Source organism: Rhopilema esculentum, chromosome 17 (assembly GCF_057945365.1).
Source record: "Rhopilema esculentum isolate cy_ngs chromosome 17, ASM5794536v1, whole genome shotgun sequence".
Taxonomy (NCBI): Eukaryota; Metazoa; Cnidaria; class Scyphozoa; order Rhizostomeae; family Rhizostomatidae; genus Rhopilema; species Rhopilema esculentum.
The window spans coordinates 6,935,684-6,953,156 of NC_142831.1; the positions used below are offsets into that span (position 1 = coordinate 6,935,684).

The following is a 17,473-nucleotide window of genomic DNA, read 5'->3' on the forward strand; positions in this document are numbered from 1 at the left end:
ATAAAAAACATGAGCAACTGGGACATCGTTGTTTCGTTCAACTGGTTACTGCCTCCAACAATCAGTGTAATCGCAGCGTTTGGTTATTAGAGAAAAGGTTTAAATTTTTTTAGCCTTCGCCCCACAGTTTCTCCGCTTTCAATGACCTTGACAACCAATTACTACAACTTATTCAATGGCAACCCTTTCGCGACCTAATGTTGCGTTTATAGTTTATAGATATTTTAAGGCAGTTTTTTACTCAATGTTAAACACTTTTATCTTCACATGGCTATACATGTACAAGACTCAGCTTATGTTGGTTATTTCTATGCAAATTTATTTTGTTTCATAAAGGCCATTATTCTCAGAAACTCAAATCCGTTCTTTTTGGTTAAAAATGAGAACTATGTAGCAAATCTTAAACATAAACCATTACATTCTTTTTTTATAAGAACAATTTTATAAGAACACGAGCCTCACAACTGGTCAAAAGAACAAATTAAGAACAAGCTGAGGCTGAGCTTCTGCAAAATGCAATTTTGAACAAAGTTTTTTCTCAAAATCGAGGATTTTTAGCCATGTGTGGGTGCTTTTTCGGTGAATATTCAAATTTGTCAGCAAATTAAGGCTGTCTCACTCACTTTGTTGGCAAATGAGGCCTGAACACCTCCTTCGAGCGAAAAAACTAGCAATAGCATTGCTTACAATCCAGCCTCAGATTTTCGAAAAAATTAAGAACAGTCAGCCTGAACTTAAATTTACTGGTTCTTATAAAAAAAAGAGTGTATTGCCTTTTAACTATTTTTTAGTGAGTCCAGAGATTCTGTCAAATGTCGCTGCCACCAATTATTGGCCGTTTCTGGTTTTGATTGCCCATTCGCTACAAGAATACTTCATTAAATCAGGCTCCTACTTGTTATGAATTGTTTTTATAGAAAGCGATGTGCCTATTAACGTCAGAATGGCTGCTCAAACGCAAGCATGTTGCTTGTTGATTAAAGCACTCTGTAGTCTTTGACGCAGATTCACAATTAAGCCTGTGAAATCGCACATGGGGAAGAAGGGGTGTCCTGCTCTTTAGTAAGTAAATACGTCAATGGTCCTAGAACTCTCAATTTAGTACTTTTAGCGAAATGCTTGTACGCGTACCGTGGTAAAATCTAATCTTAAACTTGATGCCTCATTGTTTATGGAGAAGTTGAATGAATAATGTAGAAATAATCAACAGAAGTCAAACCAAAGTACGTAAGTGATGGTCTCCACACTATTTTTCTTAAAGAACACACTTAATAAGAACACTCTGGCTTGATTTGCCAAAAAGCAACGTAAAAAACCAAGCCTTAGATGAAGCACTGGAAGAAAAAGATGAAGCACTGAAGACAGAGCAGATTCGAAAAACCTATCAACCCTTCTACGAAAAATGTCCCTCAAAACTGGTAGAAAAGACCAATGTTAATGTATGCAAAAGCATTTGGAATAATTGCACCTCCAATTATCCCGAAATTAAGCCATAGGTGTGGTGTTTGGCGAGGGAACAGGGAAAGGAAAGTGTTTAAATTCCCTTGTCGTTTTTTAATGAATTTCAAAACCCATTTCACTAAGTATGACTATATACCTGTGTACATGGAGAATAAGATATAAGCAAATGTGTCATCCCCATCCGGTAATTGTTACCTCTCTCTTATTTTGATTCATAGAGATAAGTCCAACTCTTCCCTTCTATTACAACCCCGTTTAATCAAACACTGGAGCGTTCTCTTTGCTCAGTTTTACGACTTCATTGCAATATTTTTTGGAAATTTGACATTGTTCTAGCACTCTTCTTTTCTTTGTTTTATTATGAAAGTTACATTCGTTGAATGTCTAAGTTTCAGGACAATTAAAGTTATTTCCTTTTATATTAATTTTGCACGAGTTTTTCTTAGTGTAAGAATATTTCATTTCCCCTTTAATGATAACTCTCTATAGCACCGATTCCGTTTGGATAGATTCATTCGATTGTAGCTGTAAGTAGCTTGAGAAAATCTGCATAAAACTTGTACTTCTAATAATATTCTAAAACTATGATGTCGGGGCAATCTTTGTTGCATTTATCGCGACACAAGTGCTGCATTGAATGCTTGTTAAGGTTATCCATCATAATGTATCCATCAAAAAATTTAGCCGTGCTAACCTTGATAGTTCAGTTAAGAAGGGGTAGGGGTGGAGACATTGTTATTGAAGATGTTATTTTTGGTTGGCCATCCTTTGAGGTTCCTTAGGTGAAGTACGAGAGAAGAGTGTTGTTCAACTCGAGAATGCATTTTTGCAAAGCTTAGTGATGCAATCGAAACTGGAGTGTAAAGCTTGCTTTGTCACCCAATGAATGTATTTTTTGTTCTACGTTCATTATTTTTTCATTCGGCTCTCATTCTAGTGGGTCAAATAGTTTCTTCTTGTCTTGAATTATTTTATTAGGAAACGAAAATTTTCTTTGTGATAGGATAATATCTTGATTGAATTTCGTCAAATTAATGCTTTTAAACTTGAATGAATTAATTTTATTTTCCAAAGTAAAAGATATCGCTTTCGTTTGCAAATCAAATAAGGTTTGTAAAGCTTAAAAGGACTGTTAGAATTTGCATCAGTTTAGTTGTCATGGTAAAGAACTTAAAATTGAAATTTGATTAAAAGGATTTCTAACAACAGTTAAATCCATGTTTATTTCCATACAAATTGTAACTCCCCCAGAATCTAGATTTTTTTCTTCCGTTTAGGGTCAATTTTATTTTTAAATTTTCAGTTGTGCTAAAAATTTTTTAAGTCTTCTGAATTTTCTTGCTATATTGGTTGACTGGTTCAATTAATTTTCCAATCTTTCTTTATAAGCACTGAAAATATGGATGTTCTATTCGATTAGTTGGCAAACAAGGATGGTCTCCAGTACTCCGTTTTTTAAGTACTGTCAACCTCGAATGTCTATTTTCCTGAATGTTTGTCATCTAAAAAGACTTTTCATTTCCTCTTTGTTTTAGTATAAGGCTGAGTAAAGAAAAGTTTTCCTATTTAGACTACCCGGAACGAATTCTCAGTTTCCAAAAAAGAAAAGCGAGTTTCAACTGTATGTTGCTATTGGGTGGTTTAGATAAAGGGACACTGAATTTGGAACTTTTGACTGGCACTCTTTTTGGCATTATTAATGACCTATATATTATTTCTCTTTGTTCAAGGATTGGCATAGTGATGACGAGAAGAGCCTTGGTATTAACCCAATAATTGCATCGCTTTCGTTTGGAGATACAAGATCATTTGAGCTCAAGAGAAAGCCTTTGGAGGTATTTCCATTTCTTTATTATAGACTAAGCAGTGAATGATAATTCTATATCGCCACGTTGCAGTGTTATTATTAAAGATGCTTTGCTATGACAGCGAGTCCTTCATAGTGACTCTCATTGCAAAAACACATCGAGCCATCAATTTAGTTTTCAGAAAAACAGTTCGTCCCAGCCTCGTATAAATTGTTCAACTTTGGTTGGTGCAGACAAATAATTATGTAAGCCAGCTGACACGCAACAAGAATTTAATAATTAATCAATTGCATCTTTTTTACATCCCCAACTTGGAAAAAATTCATGAACTGGGTTCATATTTTGCAGCAGCGTTTAATTAGAACCGTTTGATGTTCTTTTGAAAATTTTTGTTGAATTTAACGCAGTTACCGTCTTATAATTCCGCTGTTGCTTGTGCAGACCCACATTTCTCGTGCAGTTCTTACATTTCTCTTGCAGATCTGATTTTTATTTTGTATGCAGAGCCAACCTTTTTATTAGCTTTTTCTATCATTAAATTATAGAAATTCGACGAGAAGCAGTTTTTTTATATCTTACACAACCTGTATATTTTCCCTGTTTTTAAGGATTTAAAAGTCTCCTTAAGCATTTTACATTGTATTCAAGAACCTAGACCCCGTTTACACGAGACCGGTTCAATAAAAACCGTATCCATTTGAGTTCACTTCCTCCTGTTTACACGAGACTGTCTTCAAAAAAGTTCACTTACGCTTTCTGTTCACACGAGACCTGAACTCAAGATCGTTTGTGAAAGAAAGCTCAAAACACTCGAGTCGAAGGCCCCTATTACCGTGACAGCAAAAGGTGAAAAGGCGTCAAATTCTCTTCGTTTTCGCTTTATTTCTAAAGTTACTCCACGAGGTTTCTGTTCTCCCAGGCCTCGTACAGAAGGTTCTTCTCTTCTATTTCTTTTCAATTCTCAGCTTGTGATAACGATCTCATATCGTTTGGAGCTCTGCTCTGCTAACGCAACCAACCTGTTTTGTCGAGTTCGATGAACCTTTGACATTACGGTTGCGAACAAGAAACTACTGCTGACTGCTGCAGGGAGTGCATATAAAATTGACATCAAATTCAACGTTATTTTGAACGATCATACTTGTTTCTTGGCGATTGTCACGATGGTGCGTAAAAAGGGCGCCAAAGCGAACAAAAGAAAATGCGTCCTCTTACTACGTAGCCTCCGTCACCGGAGAATTTACCCTCGTTACGGTAGCGTACTTAAAAAGATGCAGTTTCAAGTGTTTACACGAGACCAAGTGAGACCGGCTCCAAATGAGTACGCTTTCGTAGGTGAACTCAAATAAGTAAGGCTAGGTGATCTCAAATTAGTACGGTTAGGCAGGTCTGGTGTAAACAGAACGCCTATGTGAACTCAAATTGATACGGATCTTTTTGGAACCGGTCCCATGTAAACAGGGTCTTAATGAGTTGTGAGTCAACAGAATCGTTTTAAGTATTTTTATTTAAGGAAGAGGAAAACGGTGAAGATTGTCTCCAAAAAATAAAAATACCGTTGACAGACGGGAGTTTATTGATTATGCGAGGAGCAACACAGCATGATTGGGTGGTAAGTCCAAAGCAATTAAGGCAGAATTCTGTTAGATATAAGATTTTTACGTGAAATTAAGGTTGTCGAGATTAAGGAATTTTTTTGAAATTTGCGATTGATCATCGGCGATTTTATAATCATGTCTGCATGGGAAGCTTTCACATATGTAAAGCTGTGAGCAAGTGGCTTATCTTCCAACTAAAAATATTTAAAGGTCAAGTGGAAACTTTAATTTAGAGTGCAGCTTTATCACGTCTGTCAGAATCTGCAATGAAAATATGTAATTCTTTGCGTAGATAATGACAACTTCCGAAGGGTGTTTTTTATTACAATTGATAGCAAAATTTTGAAATGTAAAATAACTGAGCTAGAGTAATTTTAAGACTTGCTTTGTACCCGCCCGAGCATTGATAAGATGAATTCTGATTGTTGTCCAAAACTAAAGTAAAAATGTCTGATAAAAATACAAAATGGACTTTCTTTGTCTTGTTTTTGGCAGATGCAAAGAAACTTTTTCAGTTAGTAATCAAGATAACGAAAAAACTTCAAATCAAATGAAATTTTATTATTTCAAATATTCTACACTTTTGTTTCAAGTTATTTTGTTATTTTGCGGCAAGTAAGATCATGGGACCCCTCAGAATTGCTAACCTTCGCTAAGGCAACGACTGAATGCCTGACTGGCCTTTTTAAAAAGAATTGTGGTTAAAAGGGCATTTATTATCAGATAGTAAATTCACTTCCAATCTACTTATGATGTATTCTATATTATCATTAGATAAAGTTATTATTTGTTTGTCAAACTGAATCTGAAGTTATCATTTTCAAGCATTTGTGAGTAAAGCAATAACAACATTTTAAAAAGTAAAGTTATATGACAGATCGAAGCCTTACGTAAGGTAGTTCTTTGGGCTGGCTGTATTTACAAGAAATTCAGTCAATCTGTTTTGAATTTGTGGTCCATGTGTTGTATAAATTGAAATGAAAAGGTTCCTTGCTACATTTTGAATAAAATCAACCGGGGCATAAAAGTATCTTTTAAATGTCGTTTTTGGAAATTTTAAGTTTAGCTTGATTGATTTTCTTGCTTATTAATGCTCGTGTGCACTAAATAAGCAGTGAAACTGTTGAACACATTGCTTAAGCGGATAATTTATTATTAAAATATCGTTAATTTCTAATATCCTTTTCTTCTAGCATCGAGTTGCGAAAGAGTACCACGACAGAGGACCAAGGATAAATCTGACTTTTAGAAACATTCGTCCGAAATAAATCTGCAAATAAGCATCGGTATGTCCAAAACTAACATCTAGCATCTAGCACCTAGCACCTAGCACCTAGCACCTAGCACCTAGCACCTAGCACCTAGCACCTAGCACCTGTTATATGGTGAAGATGAAGTGCTATTTTGTGTTCATAAAAATAGGTCTACATAAATAAAGAAAGCCGTTTTAAAATATGAAAACTTTCCTTGTATGACAACGATATCATGAAAACAATAATTTTTTTGCCAGCAAGTAGTAAAACTTGTGAAAAATTAACGTCTCCTGGTTGGCAAAATACCCTCGCCCTTTGATCCATCGATGCTTCTTGCTAAGCATTTTAACGGGTGAACTACCAGGAGCAATTTCGCTCTCTTTCGTATCAGGAGATTTGTCTCTAATTTCCTATGGGTTTCGTGATGTATTTTAGAGCTCAACTCAAACATTGAATCATGCCAATATGAAAAGTGATAACGGCAAACCTGGCATCAGCTCAAGCATCAGTATCAACGTAGATTTATGCGTGTTACCAATGTTTGTTACCTTTTAAACGCCACATAACATTGCAACGAAATTGTAATTCTTTTAAGAAGTCTTTTTAAGCTCTTTGGAAGCTAAAAGCAGCAACAATCCATCTTGTTGGCATTTTGTTTTACCACTTCATCCAAAACACAACAACCCTTAGTCCTGGCAGGATTATATGAAAAAATCCTTGGTAAGCAATATCTTGTGACTTAATCCTTTGGAAAATGGAATACCAACATGAAATACCAGAGCACCTTCACTGCCAATCATATCTGCAATTTGAAAGCAACCTCCTTTAACTTGGGTTTCTGTGAGTTAACAAAAAACAACTCACAACCTAATTTGAAATTCAAAGATGTTTCAGAATTTATTATTGCTTGATGCCATTACAATAAAAAAGTTGCAGAGCATACAAATTGATTTATGATTTTTTTCATTTTCATAACCTTGGTCAGTTTTTTAAAAATGTAAATCAAAAGATTTCTATTATAATGATTCTGTTACATACAATGAATTTTTTATTTTATAAGCTAGTGAAATATGTACAAGAACAGCTTGTGTATTCATCTTTTGTTATACTTTGAAATTCTTTACACAAAGTACAATTAAGCTAAAATACTGTGTAACAACTGAACCTCCAAAAAAACCTAATTGCATTTTGAATAGTTCTTGTATATATTTAGCAAAAATAAGGGCTATAAAGATTTAAAGTGTTGTAAAGCTATTTAGACTTTAAAGATTGTAGTAACAAGTTAATAAAACCGTTTGGTGTTTGGGGTTGGGTTTGCAAGTTGTTACGTCACATGACGAAGCTATGACAATTTCCAAGAAAAACAAATATTAAATTGCTCATGATTTATATTGTTTAAATTCTGGTGCGTGTCTTTAGATGGTAAGAACAATCTTAAATTTTTTATCGATCCACAATTGGCAAAACCTGTTTCCCAGCTATTCTCATTTTTCTCGAAACGCAAAGTAGCCTCTAGCCAATTTGCACCTCTCCCAAAAAACAGTTACTCTCATCCCAATAGGCCTCTTTGAAAGAAATCTTTGATTTTTGCATATTTCCTAAAAAAATATGGCCACTGATTACCTAACATATCTTCCATTTCTCTTCTTTAAACATCTTCAAATCTTTGACAAACTTATTGAAATATCACAACGCATTCCCTCCTTTATTACACGTAAATAAGACAGTTTTTTTTATTTAATGTATAAATGACTGCCGATCAAATGTCAATGGTATATTAAAAGCCCTCGGATCTTTTCCATTTAAGCTGTATCTTTAGTTTTTAACACGTACAAAAGCAAAGCAGTATTTCTGTGAATGACAGTACCATTTGTGTCCCAAAAGCTTGCACTATTTCCAACAATAAACAACTTGATTCATAAATTGAAACACTGCTCAACATATTTACTCAACTAATGTCTTTGTGTTTGTATACTCCATACAGGTATTTTGAGTCCATAGGAAATGACAAAATGGCTTTAAATCGAAGAGGTATGTCATTATAACGGAATTTTATGACTTCCTTCCATACTTTGCTGGTATTTGATATTGATCAAAGTGGTTGAAAGTGATTTGAAGTGCAAGCATTTTGTGTAGTTTGAGCTGAGTTCAGGATTAAAAACTAAGATCTCACAGTGGAAACGCCATAGATGGACAAAAAATGACCGCCTATTTACAAGAAGTAGTGTGCGGATTTGTAAACAAGCTTTACATGAACATGAATCTTTGACGTAATAGCAGTCGATCTGTCTTTATGTGTTGTGCTGACAGTTCAAATTGAAATATTTCACGTTATCTTTAAGGCACAACTGTTTTCGACAGGAATCACACATAACTAAAGCTCTTTTGCTTGTTTATTTATCGAAAGCTAGACTCTGTTGAATAGGTGCTCATATTCTTGTTGTGTTAGCTATGTACTGGGATGTTATGTAACAGAAATTTAAAGCATAATGTCTTCTTAGTGAAACTTTTACCGTTTTGAATAATATTCCAATTTTAGAGATATTTTAAAGACAGGTAAAACTATTAACTTTTTTGTGGCTCAACAAATCAAAATATTTCGACGTTTTTATTGTTAATCGCGATTTTCTATATCTTGACCGCTTAATCCTCACCTCGCATTTGCTCGCTCGTTGCTGTACAACCTATATAAGACTTTGGGAGGTTGTTTGGAACAGAGGAATTGTTTTCTTCATTCCCTCAAAAGGCTTGTAAATGCGTAACCTCAGGAATAGGGTCCTGAAAAATGTTCACCCGTCTTTCCGCCCATCGACCAAAACTTTTTTAGGAGTTCTTTAAAAGGCAAAGAAAACAAGACTTGCTTCGCGTGTAGAAATCATTTCTGTTTTTGTTTTCTTTTATTGCATTGTGCCATACTTTCGCATCTTGCTATACGTGACGTGGCTTGTTCCATGTAGCACTGATAGCGGCCGAATTCAAGACGCAATCTCTTCGCTAGCACAACGTCTTTCTTCAGGGGTAACATCACATCTTAATCGTTATGACGGTCCGTTAAGCATTAATCTTTTACCATAGCGGGTATTGGTAGCTGAGATGGACTGCATAGCTTTAAAGTAAAACTGTCATTACTTGCGAAAGGCTATATCTGATCATAATCAAAATATAACATGAATTTTGACTTGAGTTTCTGAAAGCTGCACACGAAATGCCACACAGACGAGTGACTTTGATCGAAACGCATTGCTTTGTAAAGCGGCTAATGCTAATGCTATATATCGATTGTGTCTTAGGTGATTTCGCGGCTTGCGTATTCATATATGTATGATCGAAACCTTCTTTAAGCATGTCAAGAACCCTCCCATGTGCTTATAAGTTGAATGCCCAAAATCTGTTCTTCGTTATTAGGATTATGGCGAAATGCCACCAATAGTGAGCCTATTCGTCTGTGCTTGGGTCATTTTTTGTGCACTGTTGTTCTGTCCTGTCTGCTGGAGCTTTCCCAGGTCATCTACCTGGAGATCTCTGGTCATTGTTGAAATGGCCAGGATCAACATAAAGAATGCCTTCGGAATCAAATAACTATAAGCGCATCTTGCGATCAGCTTTTCACGAACCAACCCTTCTTTCAATTTCTCATAACACGTATTTACGCTCATTGTCTAGGTGTATAGCTCTTAAAATTCGTTCAGACCCTCGTAGAATTCCAGAAGGCAAGATCTTAATTATCCTAATTAAATTATCCTACTATCTCTTGATCATTTATCCTTGTGACTTGCCCGGAATCCATATCATATTTTGGAATTATCTGTTTTGTGTCTAACAATAAACTATGGACGAATTGTTTGAAATCGAGCGTACTTTAAGCATATTACTCAGTGTGTGTTTAGAGCCAAAACTGAATCAAATCGTGACAATTTTCTGTTTTTACGTAATTTCCGTACAGTTGTTTCTAGGCTCTGTTATTAAATATTTGAAAAGTGTAGTTTAGAAACTAGAAGAAATGTCACGAGCCGAGAACCGAGAACCATATCTGGAAAGGCCTGAAACTATTTTCACTGTTGATGTTCTGCTCTGGAAGTGAAAGTGAACTTTTTTGGGCAGAAAAAGCTTCTTTATCGAATCAGGCCTAAAATCTAGAATTGTGTTGTTTTTACCTTCTGCTTTGTTTTGTTTTGAACAAACCATCACTTATCTTTGGAAGTCAAAGTTTAAAGTTGACATCAAGATAGATTATTGATGTTGAACTATCTTGAGATTTCTGTTTGGTTGCTAAAAAGCAGATGAAAAAACTCTTGATCGTAGAAAAGTGATAATAGCATAGTCACTAACAATCGGCTATTATAAGTAAAAGTGGTCTAAATGCAATTATAAGCACCATTATTTTAATTCTTCTTGTTTTTTTGTCTAATATTATGTTTTATATTAAAGTTGACAGCTTTTATTAAGGGTGTAACCTCGGCTGTTTCGTTTTTATATCCAGTTCGTCTTTATCTAATAATGCCAGACGATGTCACAGAAATTTAACAAACGTGAAAGATTTGGAATATTTTAGTATATGTACATCGCTGATGTTAGATTGGGGATATATTTCTAATACACTTAAGATAGCTGTTTAGAGTGGGGGATTTCTTTTCTCTCTGTCTACCAATATGAATTTAAGTGACAGTGTCAAGCCCTAATCTCTCGTAAGAAGAAAGGGAAAGTCACTGGCGGATGACCAATGTGGAAAAGACTCGAAAAAACGCAGACATTTACGTAACGCAGTCAAAATGACCTTAAAATCTCGAATATAAGAACCACTATTGGCAATGAAGCTTGTCTCATGATGACAGAGTGAAATTTGAACAACTTAAGCAATGAAATGGACCATAAGCGTTGTTGCTTCGTTTCTCAATCAATTTATAGAGTGTTTACGGTACATTCTCTTTTCTAGCCAGAACTTCTTCCATGGATGCTCTGCTATTAGTTGTAAAGCAGCTAACCTTCACAACATGTCCTTGGCATCAATATTAACATATTATGTTGCTTATTTTCTTTCAGAATGTCATGTATTGATCAAAAATTGTATCATTTTTATCTTAAATCCTTCCAGACGTAAAAGCCTATACCAGGTTTCTTGATTCAAACGATTTCCTTTTGCCAAGAGAATTTCCCAATAGTTCTAGCTTCAGTGTATTCGGTTGTCAGTTTTTCAAAGCTATCTGTAAAAGCCGGTTTTAAATTTTATGTTTTGTCACGGTAAAGCGATTATTTGTTAAAATGATCAAAAGCTTATGTTAATCCTAAATCCTAGCTTTTGGGTGAAATAATGATTTAGTCTTTGCAATGAATTTTTCTCATTTGGATATCATGTTCTAAGCACTTCATTTTCATATCCTTTGCATGAAACAAGAAATCTACTCATTCGCGTCCTGCTTAATAGAAGATTTTTGTCAAAATCAATTTTAAGGTTTTTTATTTAATAACGTCACTTGGATATTGTCATAATCACCCGTTTGATTGGATAAAATGCCCAGGCTCATTTTATAAAAATCCATTTGAGGAAATATTTTAAAGATTACTTAATGTCTCAAAAGATGACAAAAGGACATTGTTAATGCAAGCAGGAAAGTTACACAAATTTTTTCGTATATTTCCACACGGATTTCTCAAATTAGAAATTCCTCAAAGAAAAAATTTACTGTTGCCTCTTTTGTGCAAGTTGGTGTTACCTTGACGAACAATGATTATGGGTAATCTTGCTTTGGCTCAACTGAAATTAAAGATATCGAAAATAAAAAGCATCAAATCAGTAAAAGAATATCCAAGGATATCCGACTTTTGCAAAGCATTTAAATATATGATCAGTTGGAAGGGTTCAAATATTTTCATATCTAGGAATGCTTGCAATTTTTGTTGATTTTTGTATTCGTAATTTCCATGTCAAAGTAATTTAACGAAGGATTTTAAACGAAAATGGAAGTGGTTTATTTAAGTGATTAGGAGTTGTTTCGAACAAAGCATGTGTAGTCAGCCAACTCTTAAATATATACTTATATTAAAACCAAATACTTGACGCTTTTGACTCCACCAGCCATGCTCCTAGTCTGAGCTTTCTTGATTGGGATATCTCAAGGCTCATTTCTAGTCCCTATTGCTCTAAATATGGCCATAACTGAATTAGCTTAAGCAGACCCTGGTAATATCTCGAGCATATTCTGAAGCCGTGTCAAGTTTCATGTCCCGTAAATTTGATCGAATATTTGGTTACTGCACGGAACATCAGCTTTGATAGAATTTTCTTTAAGTACGAAAGTAATGCTCTTTAAATGACGCCAATCCCAACTTTTAACAGGCCTTGTAAGTGCATTTGTGTCAAACTAGCTTCTGGAACGATTTTACTGTCTATTATTAGTATGCAATGAGAAAAGGTTCAAGTGACCCTGTACAAAATCATTTAAAACTGCTTAGGATTTTGTTGAAGTCGTTTTTTAGTCTGATTCGCTGTAAAGATCCTTTCTTACATTCGTTGCGTAACTTTGAATATTTTTGAAAATTCTCCCCCATCTTCCATTTCTAAGTTTCAGTTTTTCAGTAACTCGATAGCAAGCCTTGCAAAACGAAAAATGAAAGAAAATATCAAAGCAATGCCTTTTTTAGCCCTCGTTTTTTATGGTTGCTACTTCAGTCCTTCATTACTGTATGTTAGAGGCGTAACATTAATTTTATGTTTTGTTGAAATAGATAAAACATACTTTTCTTAATTGAACAAGTGCAACGCCTGGCACAGAATCTGGGGCACATTTTTATTTTTGACAAAAGCTCCTCCTTTCTTTATGTAAGTCGTTTAGAACTGGATCCTGTTTAGTCCATCAACAACCTTAATCTATGCTTTACTGGTTACATGCTGTCAATGACGCTTCTTACCGGGCACTGATCTTGCTAGTGAATGATCTTTCTTGCACCTGGCTGGTCGCGAATTCCCTGAATAGTTTGGCTAAATCATTATGATCATTCCAGTCAGAATCCTAATATTGGTGTTTTTGTTAAGAAGATTCGGTTTGCCTAATAGTTGAGTCATGCCAATTTACGTTTGGTTTTCAAAAGTAAAATTGAAATCAAAGTCTCCACCTTTTCTCATTAAAAAGGCTCAGCTACGTCGTGGACCTTCCCTTCTTTTTCAAAATTTAGTTTTATCCAAGGGGATCATTTGCAAAGTCGTTTAGTATTTTGTTGTGAAACAGAGATTGCCCATCTTTGTACATCGAGGGGCATTGTGCAACCATGTAGATGCAGCCAGAAGCTCCTTTACTGTAAAAGTTATTTTTGTCTCCTGGCAGTTTATGTATTAAAGACTTTACTTTTCATCACCTTGGAGACTTTGCTTTTCGTCACCTTGGAGACTGCTTTCCATCACATTGGAGACTGCTTTCCATCACATTGGAGACTTTGCTTACCATCACCTTGGAGACTTTGCTTTCCATCACATTGGAGACTTTGCTTACCATCACCTTGGAGACTTTGCTTTCCATCACATTTGAGACTTTGCTTACCATCACCCTGGAGCCTTTGCTTACCATCACATTGGAGACTTTGCTTACCATCACCTTGGAGACTTTGCTTTCCATCACATTTGAGACTTTGCTTACCATCACCCTGGAGCCTTTGCTTACCATCACCTTGGAGACTTTGCTTTTCATTACATTGGAGACTTTGCTTACCATCACCTTGGAGACTTTGCTTACCATCACCCTGGAGACTTTGCTTACCATCACCTTGGAGACTTTGCTTACCATCACCCTGGAGCCTTTGCTTACCATCACCTTGGAGACTTTGCTTACCATCACCCTGGAGCCTTTGCTTACCATTAACTTGGAGACTTTGCTTTTCATTACATTGGAGACTTTGCTTACCATCACCTTGGAGACTTTGCTTACCATCACCCTGGAGACTTTGCTTACCATCACCTTGGAGACTTTGCTTACCATCACCCTGGAGCCTTTGCTTTCCATCACCTTGGATACTTTGCTTACCATCACCCTGGAGCCTTTGCTTACCATCACCTTGGAGACTTTGCTTACCATCACCTTGGATACTTTGCTTACCATTAACTTGGATAACTTTCTTTCTACATTTTTTTATTCTTTTAGATAGAACCTTTTTTTATTCAATTAAATGTGAAGCTTATTTATCTAACATCTGCAAAGGAGGCCATGGTCATCATAAAGACGGTCGTATGTCTTCAGGGGATTATGCTTTTTGCAAGCTCTCAAATGCTTGGTAATCAGAGTTTTGGATTCTCTTGCTATCCTACGAAATCTGGTCTAGTGAAGTACCTATTTGCCTGATAATAACCTTGTAGCAACTCCAGTACGTGCTATCAGAGACAGGCTATGAGAATTTGGAGCTCGACAAGTATCTTGTATTGGTCCTTTGCTTTTTAAATTTTGACGTACTAGATTTCCCAGATGTCTAAGGAGTTGTTGTTTGAATGGTTCGTGGGAGAAATCTGCCTAAAGTTTATCTCATAAGCAAGGATTTACCTTTTTTCAAATGTATCAGAGCGCTGCAGACGAATCCATGGCAACAAACAGGTTTCTAACCTGTCTTGGTATGCGCTTTACTTCGTTATTTTGACCAGTTCGTTACTTCCTATTCCAAGAACTTATGATACTCCATTTCCGCCTACTTACCAAAGCCTTCCGCCTTCTACTCATGCCCTGTAAAAAACACAAAATGTTTTAAAGCCCATGATGCTGGATGACCGAAAACCCACCTTTTCGTTATATCTCATCTGTTACCATTTACTGGTTTGTAATCAAGTTATTTTCATGGAACACCATTTATGTTTTCAGAACAAACTTATATCTGATATTAAATCAAGCTGGTGCAGCCTGTATTGTAATTCAACACGAGAAACGAAAACCAGTTCTAATGTATCTCCTGTTTTACGTATCCTGGTCAACCGTTAATCTGAGGATGATCGCTGGTCGATTGTTGGTCAAAGAAACACTTGAGAGGGGTCGCAAGTCTATGTCTCGGCTGGCTACAATTGACACACTGTCTTGTTACAGATATTCTTGTCGATATTCGATATATCTTTTTAAGGCCAGAAATTTGAACTATTCCCAAATGAGGAGAAAGTAATTTGCCTGAGTGCCTATTGACGCATTCCTTCATTAGTTAAAGCTCTTTTTCCACAAACTGGGTGTATATGGCTGGAGGTGTTGTTGTTACATCCACTTCTGGTTCTCTGACAGTATCGTTCGATGGTTGGTAAATGGTAAAATAGGGGAAGTGTTGTTTATCTCTGTCGGTAGATCTTCCCCTTCAGACCTACCATTCCATTCTTTTGGAAGATTCCAAAGCAATTTTTACGATTAAGACCTTAATGCCACAAATGAAGTTACGACTCGTTTTATCATCCATATCTTGACGGAAATCGATTTCATTCCACCAAATATTGCGGTTCCAAAAACATTAATTATGCACTTTTGTTCTTTAACAAAATTCAACTTTATGTTATGGAGATAATGTAGAATTTTTATTAACATTGTTCGTTTTGTGTGCACTGTGTGAATAGGATTAAAGTTTTTACGTCAGACATACATTCTAGATAATGAGATTCCGCGAATAAATGCATCTTTCTTCAGGGGCCATTAAACTACTCTTTTTTGAACTGGAAGCTTAGAATTTCTTCCAAGGCAGAGTTGGTTGTCGGTTCTATTCGAAATACAAGCGATTTTCTCTGATCATTTGTAAAGATATAAGCGATAAAGTCAAGACAAATCCAATGAATCCCACACCAGCAACAACTGAGTGACTGATGATCTTCATATTAAGAGTTAGATTATCCATCTATTTCTAGTAAATCTTGAATCCAGTTTTTAGATTTCCATCAGTTTCAAATTTTCTGTCAGAATTTCCGGGATTTTGACATTTTCTGGAAAATTCCTTTGATAACGACCTGAAATATTAAAAGCAAAGACCTGTGGTTCTCTAAGTTACAAAATTGAATTTTTTTCTTCTATCAGAAATATTTTGAAGTATTTTCACTGAATATTTAATCTGTTCTTCCCGCCATTTTAACGAATCAATATGTAACCGGCTTTGTAATAATCAGGAAAAGGAAATTAATTATAGATATCAGTGTCAAATGGATTTTTTGGTATCATTGTTAACATGTACACTTAAAATTGAAATATTGTCAAGTTTGAAGGCTTTTTGTATCACTTCAATCAGATTTCTATCAGTTTTAACATGATAGCAACTTTTTTTGTTAAAAAGCACGTTGGTTTCGATATGTTTTGATCTTTACTCTCGAATCGAGTTAATTTCCTCGCTTCCTTTGTTTCTTATTTATATTAATTTCCTAAATTTGAAAGGACGAAGGATCAAAGAGAGCTAAAAAGAAGAAAGTTGTTATCTCTGTTAAGTGAAGAGATTTTGTCTATAAAAGAAGCAGTGCCATATTCTGTAAGAAAACGATGCATAAAGGAAACAGCTCAAATATTAAAAGCAAAGACCTGTGGTTCTCTAAGTTACAAAATTGAATTTTTTTCTTCTATCAGAAATATTTTGAAGTATTTTCACTGAATATTTAATCTGTTCTTCCCGCCATTTTAACGAATCAATATGTAACCGGCTTTGTAATAATCAGGAAAAGGAAATTAATTATAGATATCAGTGTCAAATGGATTTTTTGGTATCATTGTTAACATGTACACTTAAAATTGAAATATTGTCAAGTTTGAAGGCTTTTTGTATCACTTCAATCAGATTTCTATCAGTTTTAACATGATAGCAACTTTTTTTGTTAAAAAGCACGTTGGTTTCGATATGTTTTGATCTTTACTCTCGAATCGAGTTAATTTCCTCACTTCCTTTGTTTCTTATTTATATTAATTTCCTAAATTTGAAAGGACGAAGGATCAAAGAGAGCTAAAAAGAAGAAAGTTGTTATCTCTGTTAAGTGAAGAGATTTTGTCTATAAAAGAAGCAGTGCCATATTCTGTAAGAAAACGATGCATAAAGGAAACAGCTCAGCCTGAAGTTTATACAACTCAGGCTATGGGTACTTTTGGAAGTACCTGTAGAGGTCTTAACAAAATACAAAATCATTGTCATTTTCTTTAAATTTCGTATACATAATTAACCATAAACTAAAGTCGAGTAAAAATGTTAGAATATATTGTTTTGTTTTACTGTTTCTAAATCTGTTTCATCTCCTTCAGTTCTGTCAAAATGCTGTTAGCTTTTTCAATAGATCAAAGATCATAAAAAGGTTCAGGTGTGAAAGGTTAAAGATCAAAGTTGTTCAAGTGTACCTACCTACTCAGCCAAAGTGGCCCTTTTTGTAGTACCAGTCAGGAAA

General features: G+C 35.2%; 1 protein-coding gene across 5 annotated transcripts in view; it reads left to right on the top strand.

Annotated features, from left to right (window-relative positions):
- The window catches only part of LOC135694671 (alpha-ketoglutarate-dependent dioxygenase alkB homolog 3), a 40,306-nt gene extending 23,830 nt beyond the window's left edge, over positions 1 to 16,476 (top strand). For 2 of the 5 annotated variants that reach the window (XM_089113439.1, XM_065213683.2), the window contains 4 exons: positions 3,192 to 3,296; positions 4,783 to 4,881; positions 6,061 to 6,153; positions 8,105 to 8,151. In XM_089113439.1, the coding sequence (XP_088969565.1) occupies positions 3,192 to 3,296; positions 4,783 to 4,881; positions 6,061 to 6,135 (279 nt within the window). In that variant the 3' untranslated portion in view covers positions 6,136 to 6,153; positions 8,105 to 8,151. Of the gene's footprint in view, positions 1 to 3,191; positions 3,297 to 4,782; positions 4,882 to 6,060; positions 6,154 to 8,104 lie in introns of all 5 variants that reach the window. The other 3 variants (XR_010517203.2, XM_065213536.2, XM_065213823.2) reach the window with 3 other exon arrangements.
- The last annotated feature ends 997 nt before the right edge of the window (positions 16,477 to 17,473 follow it).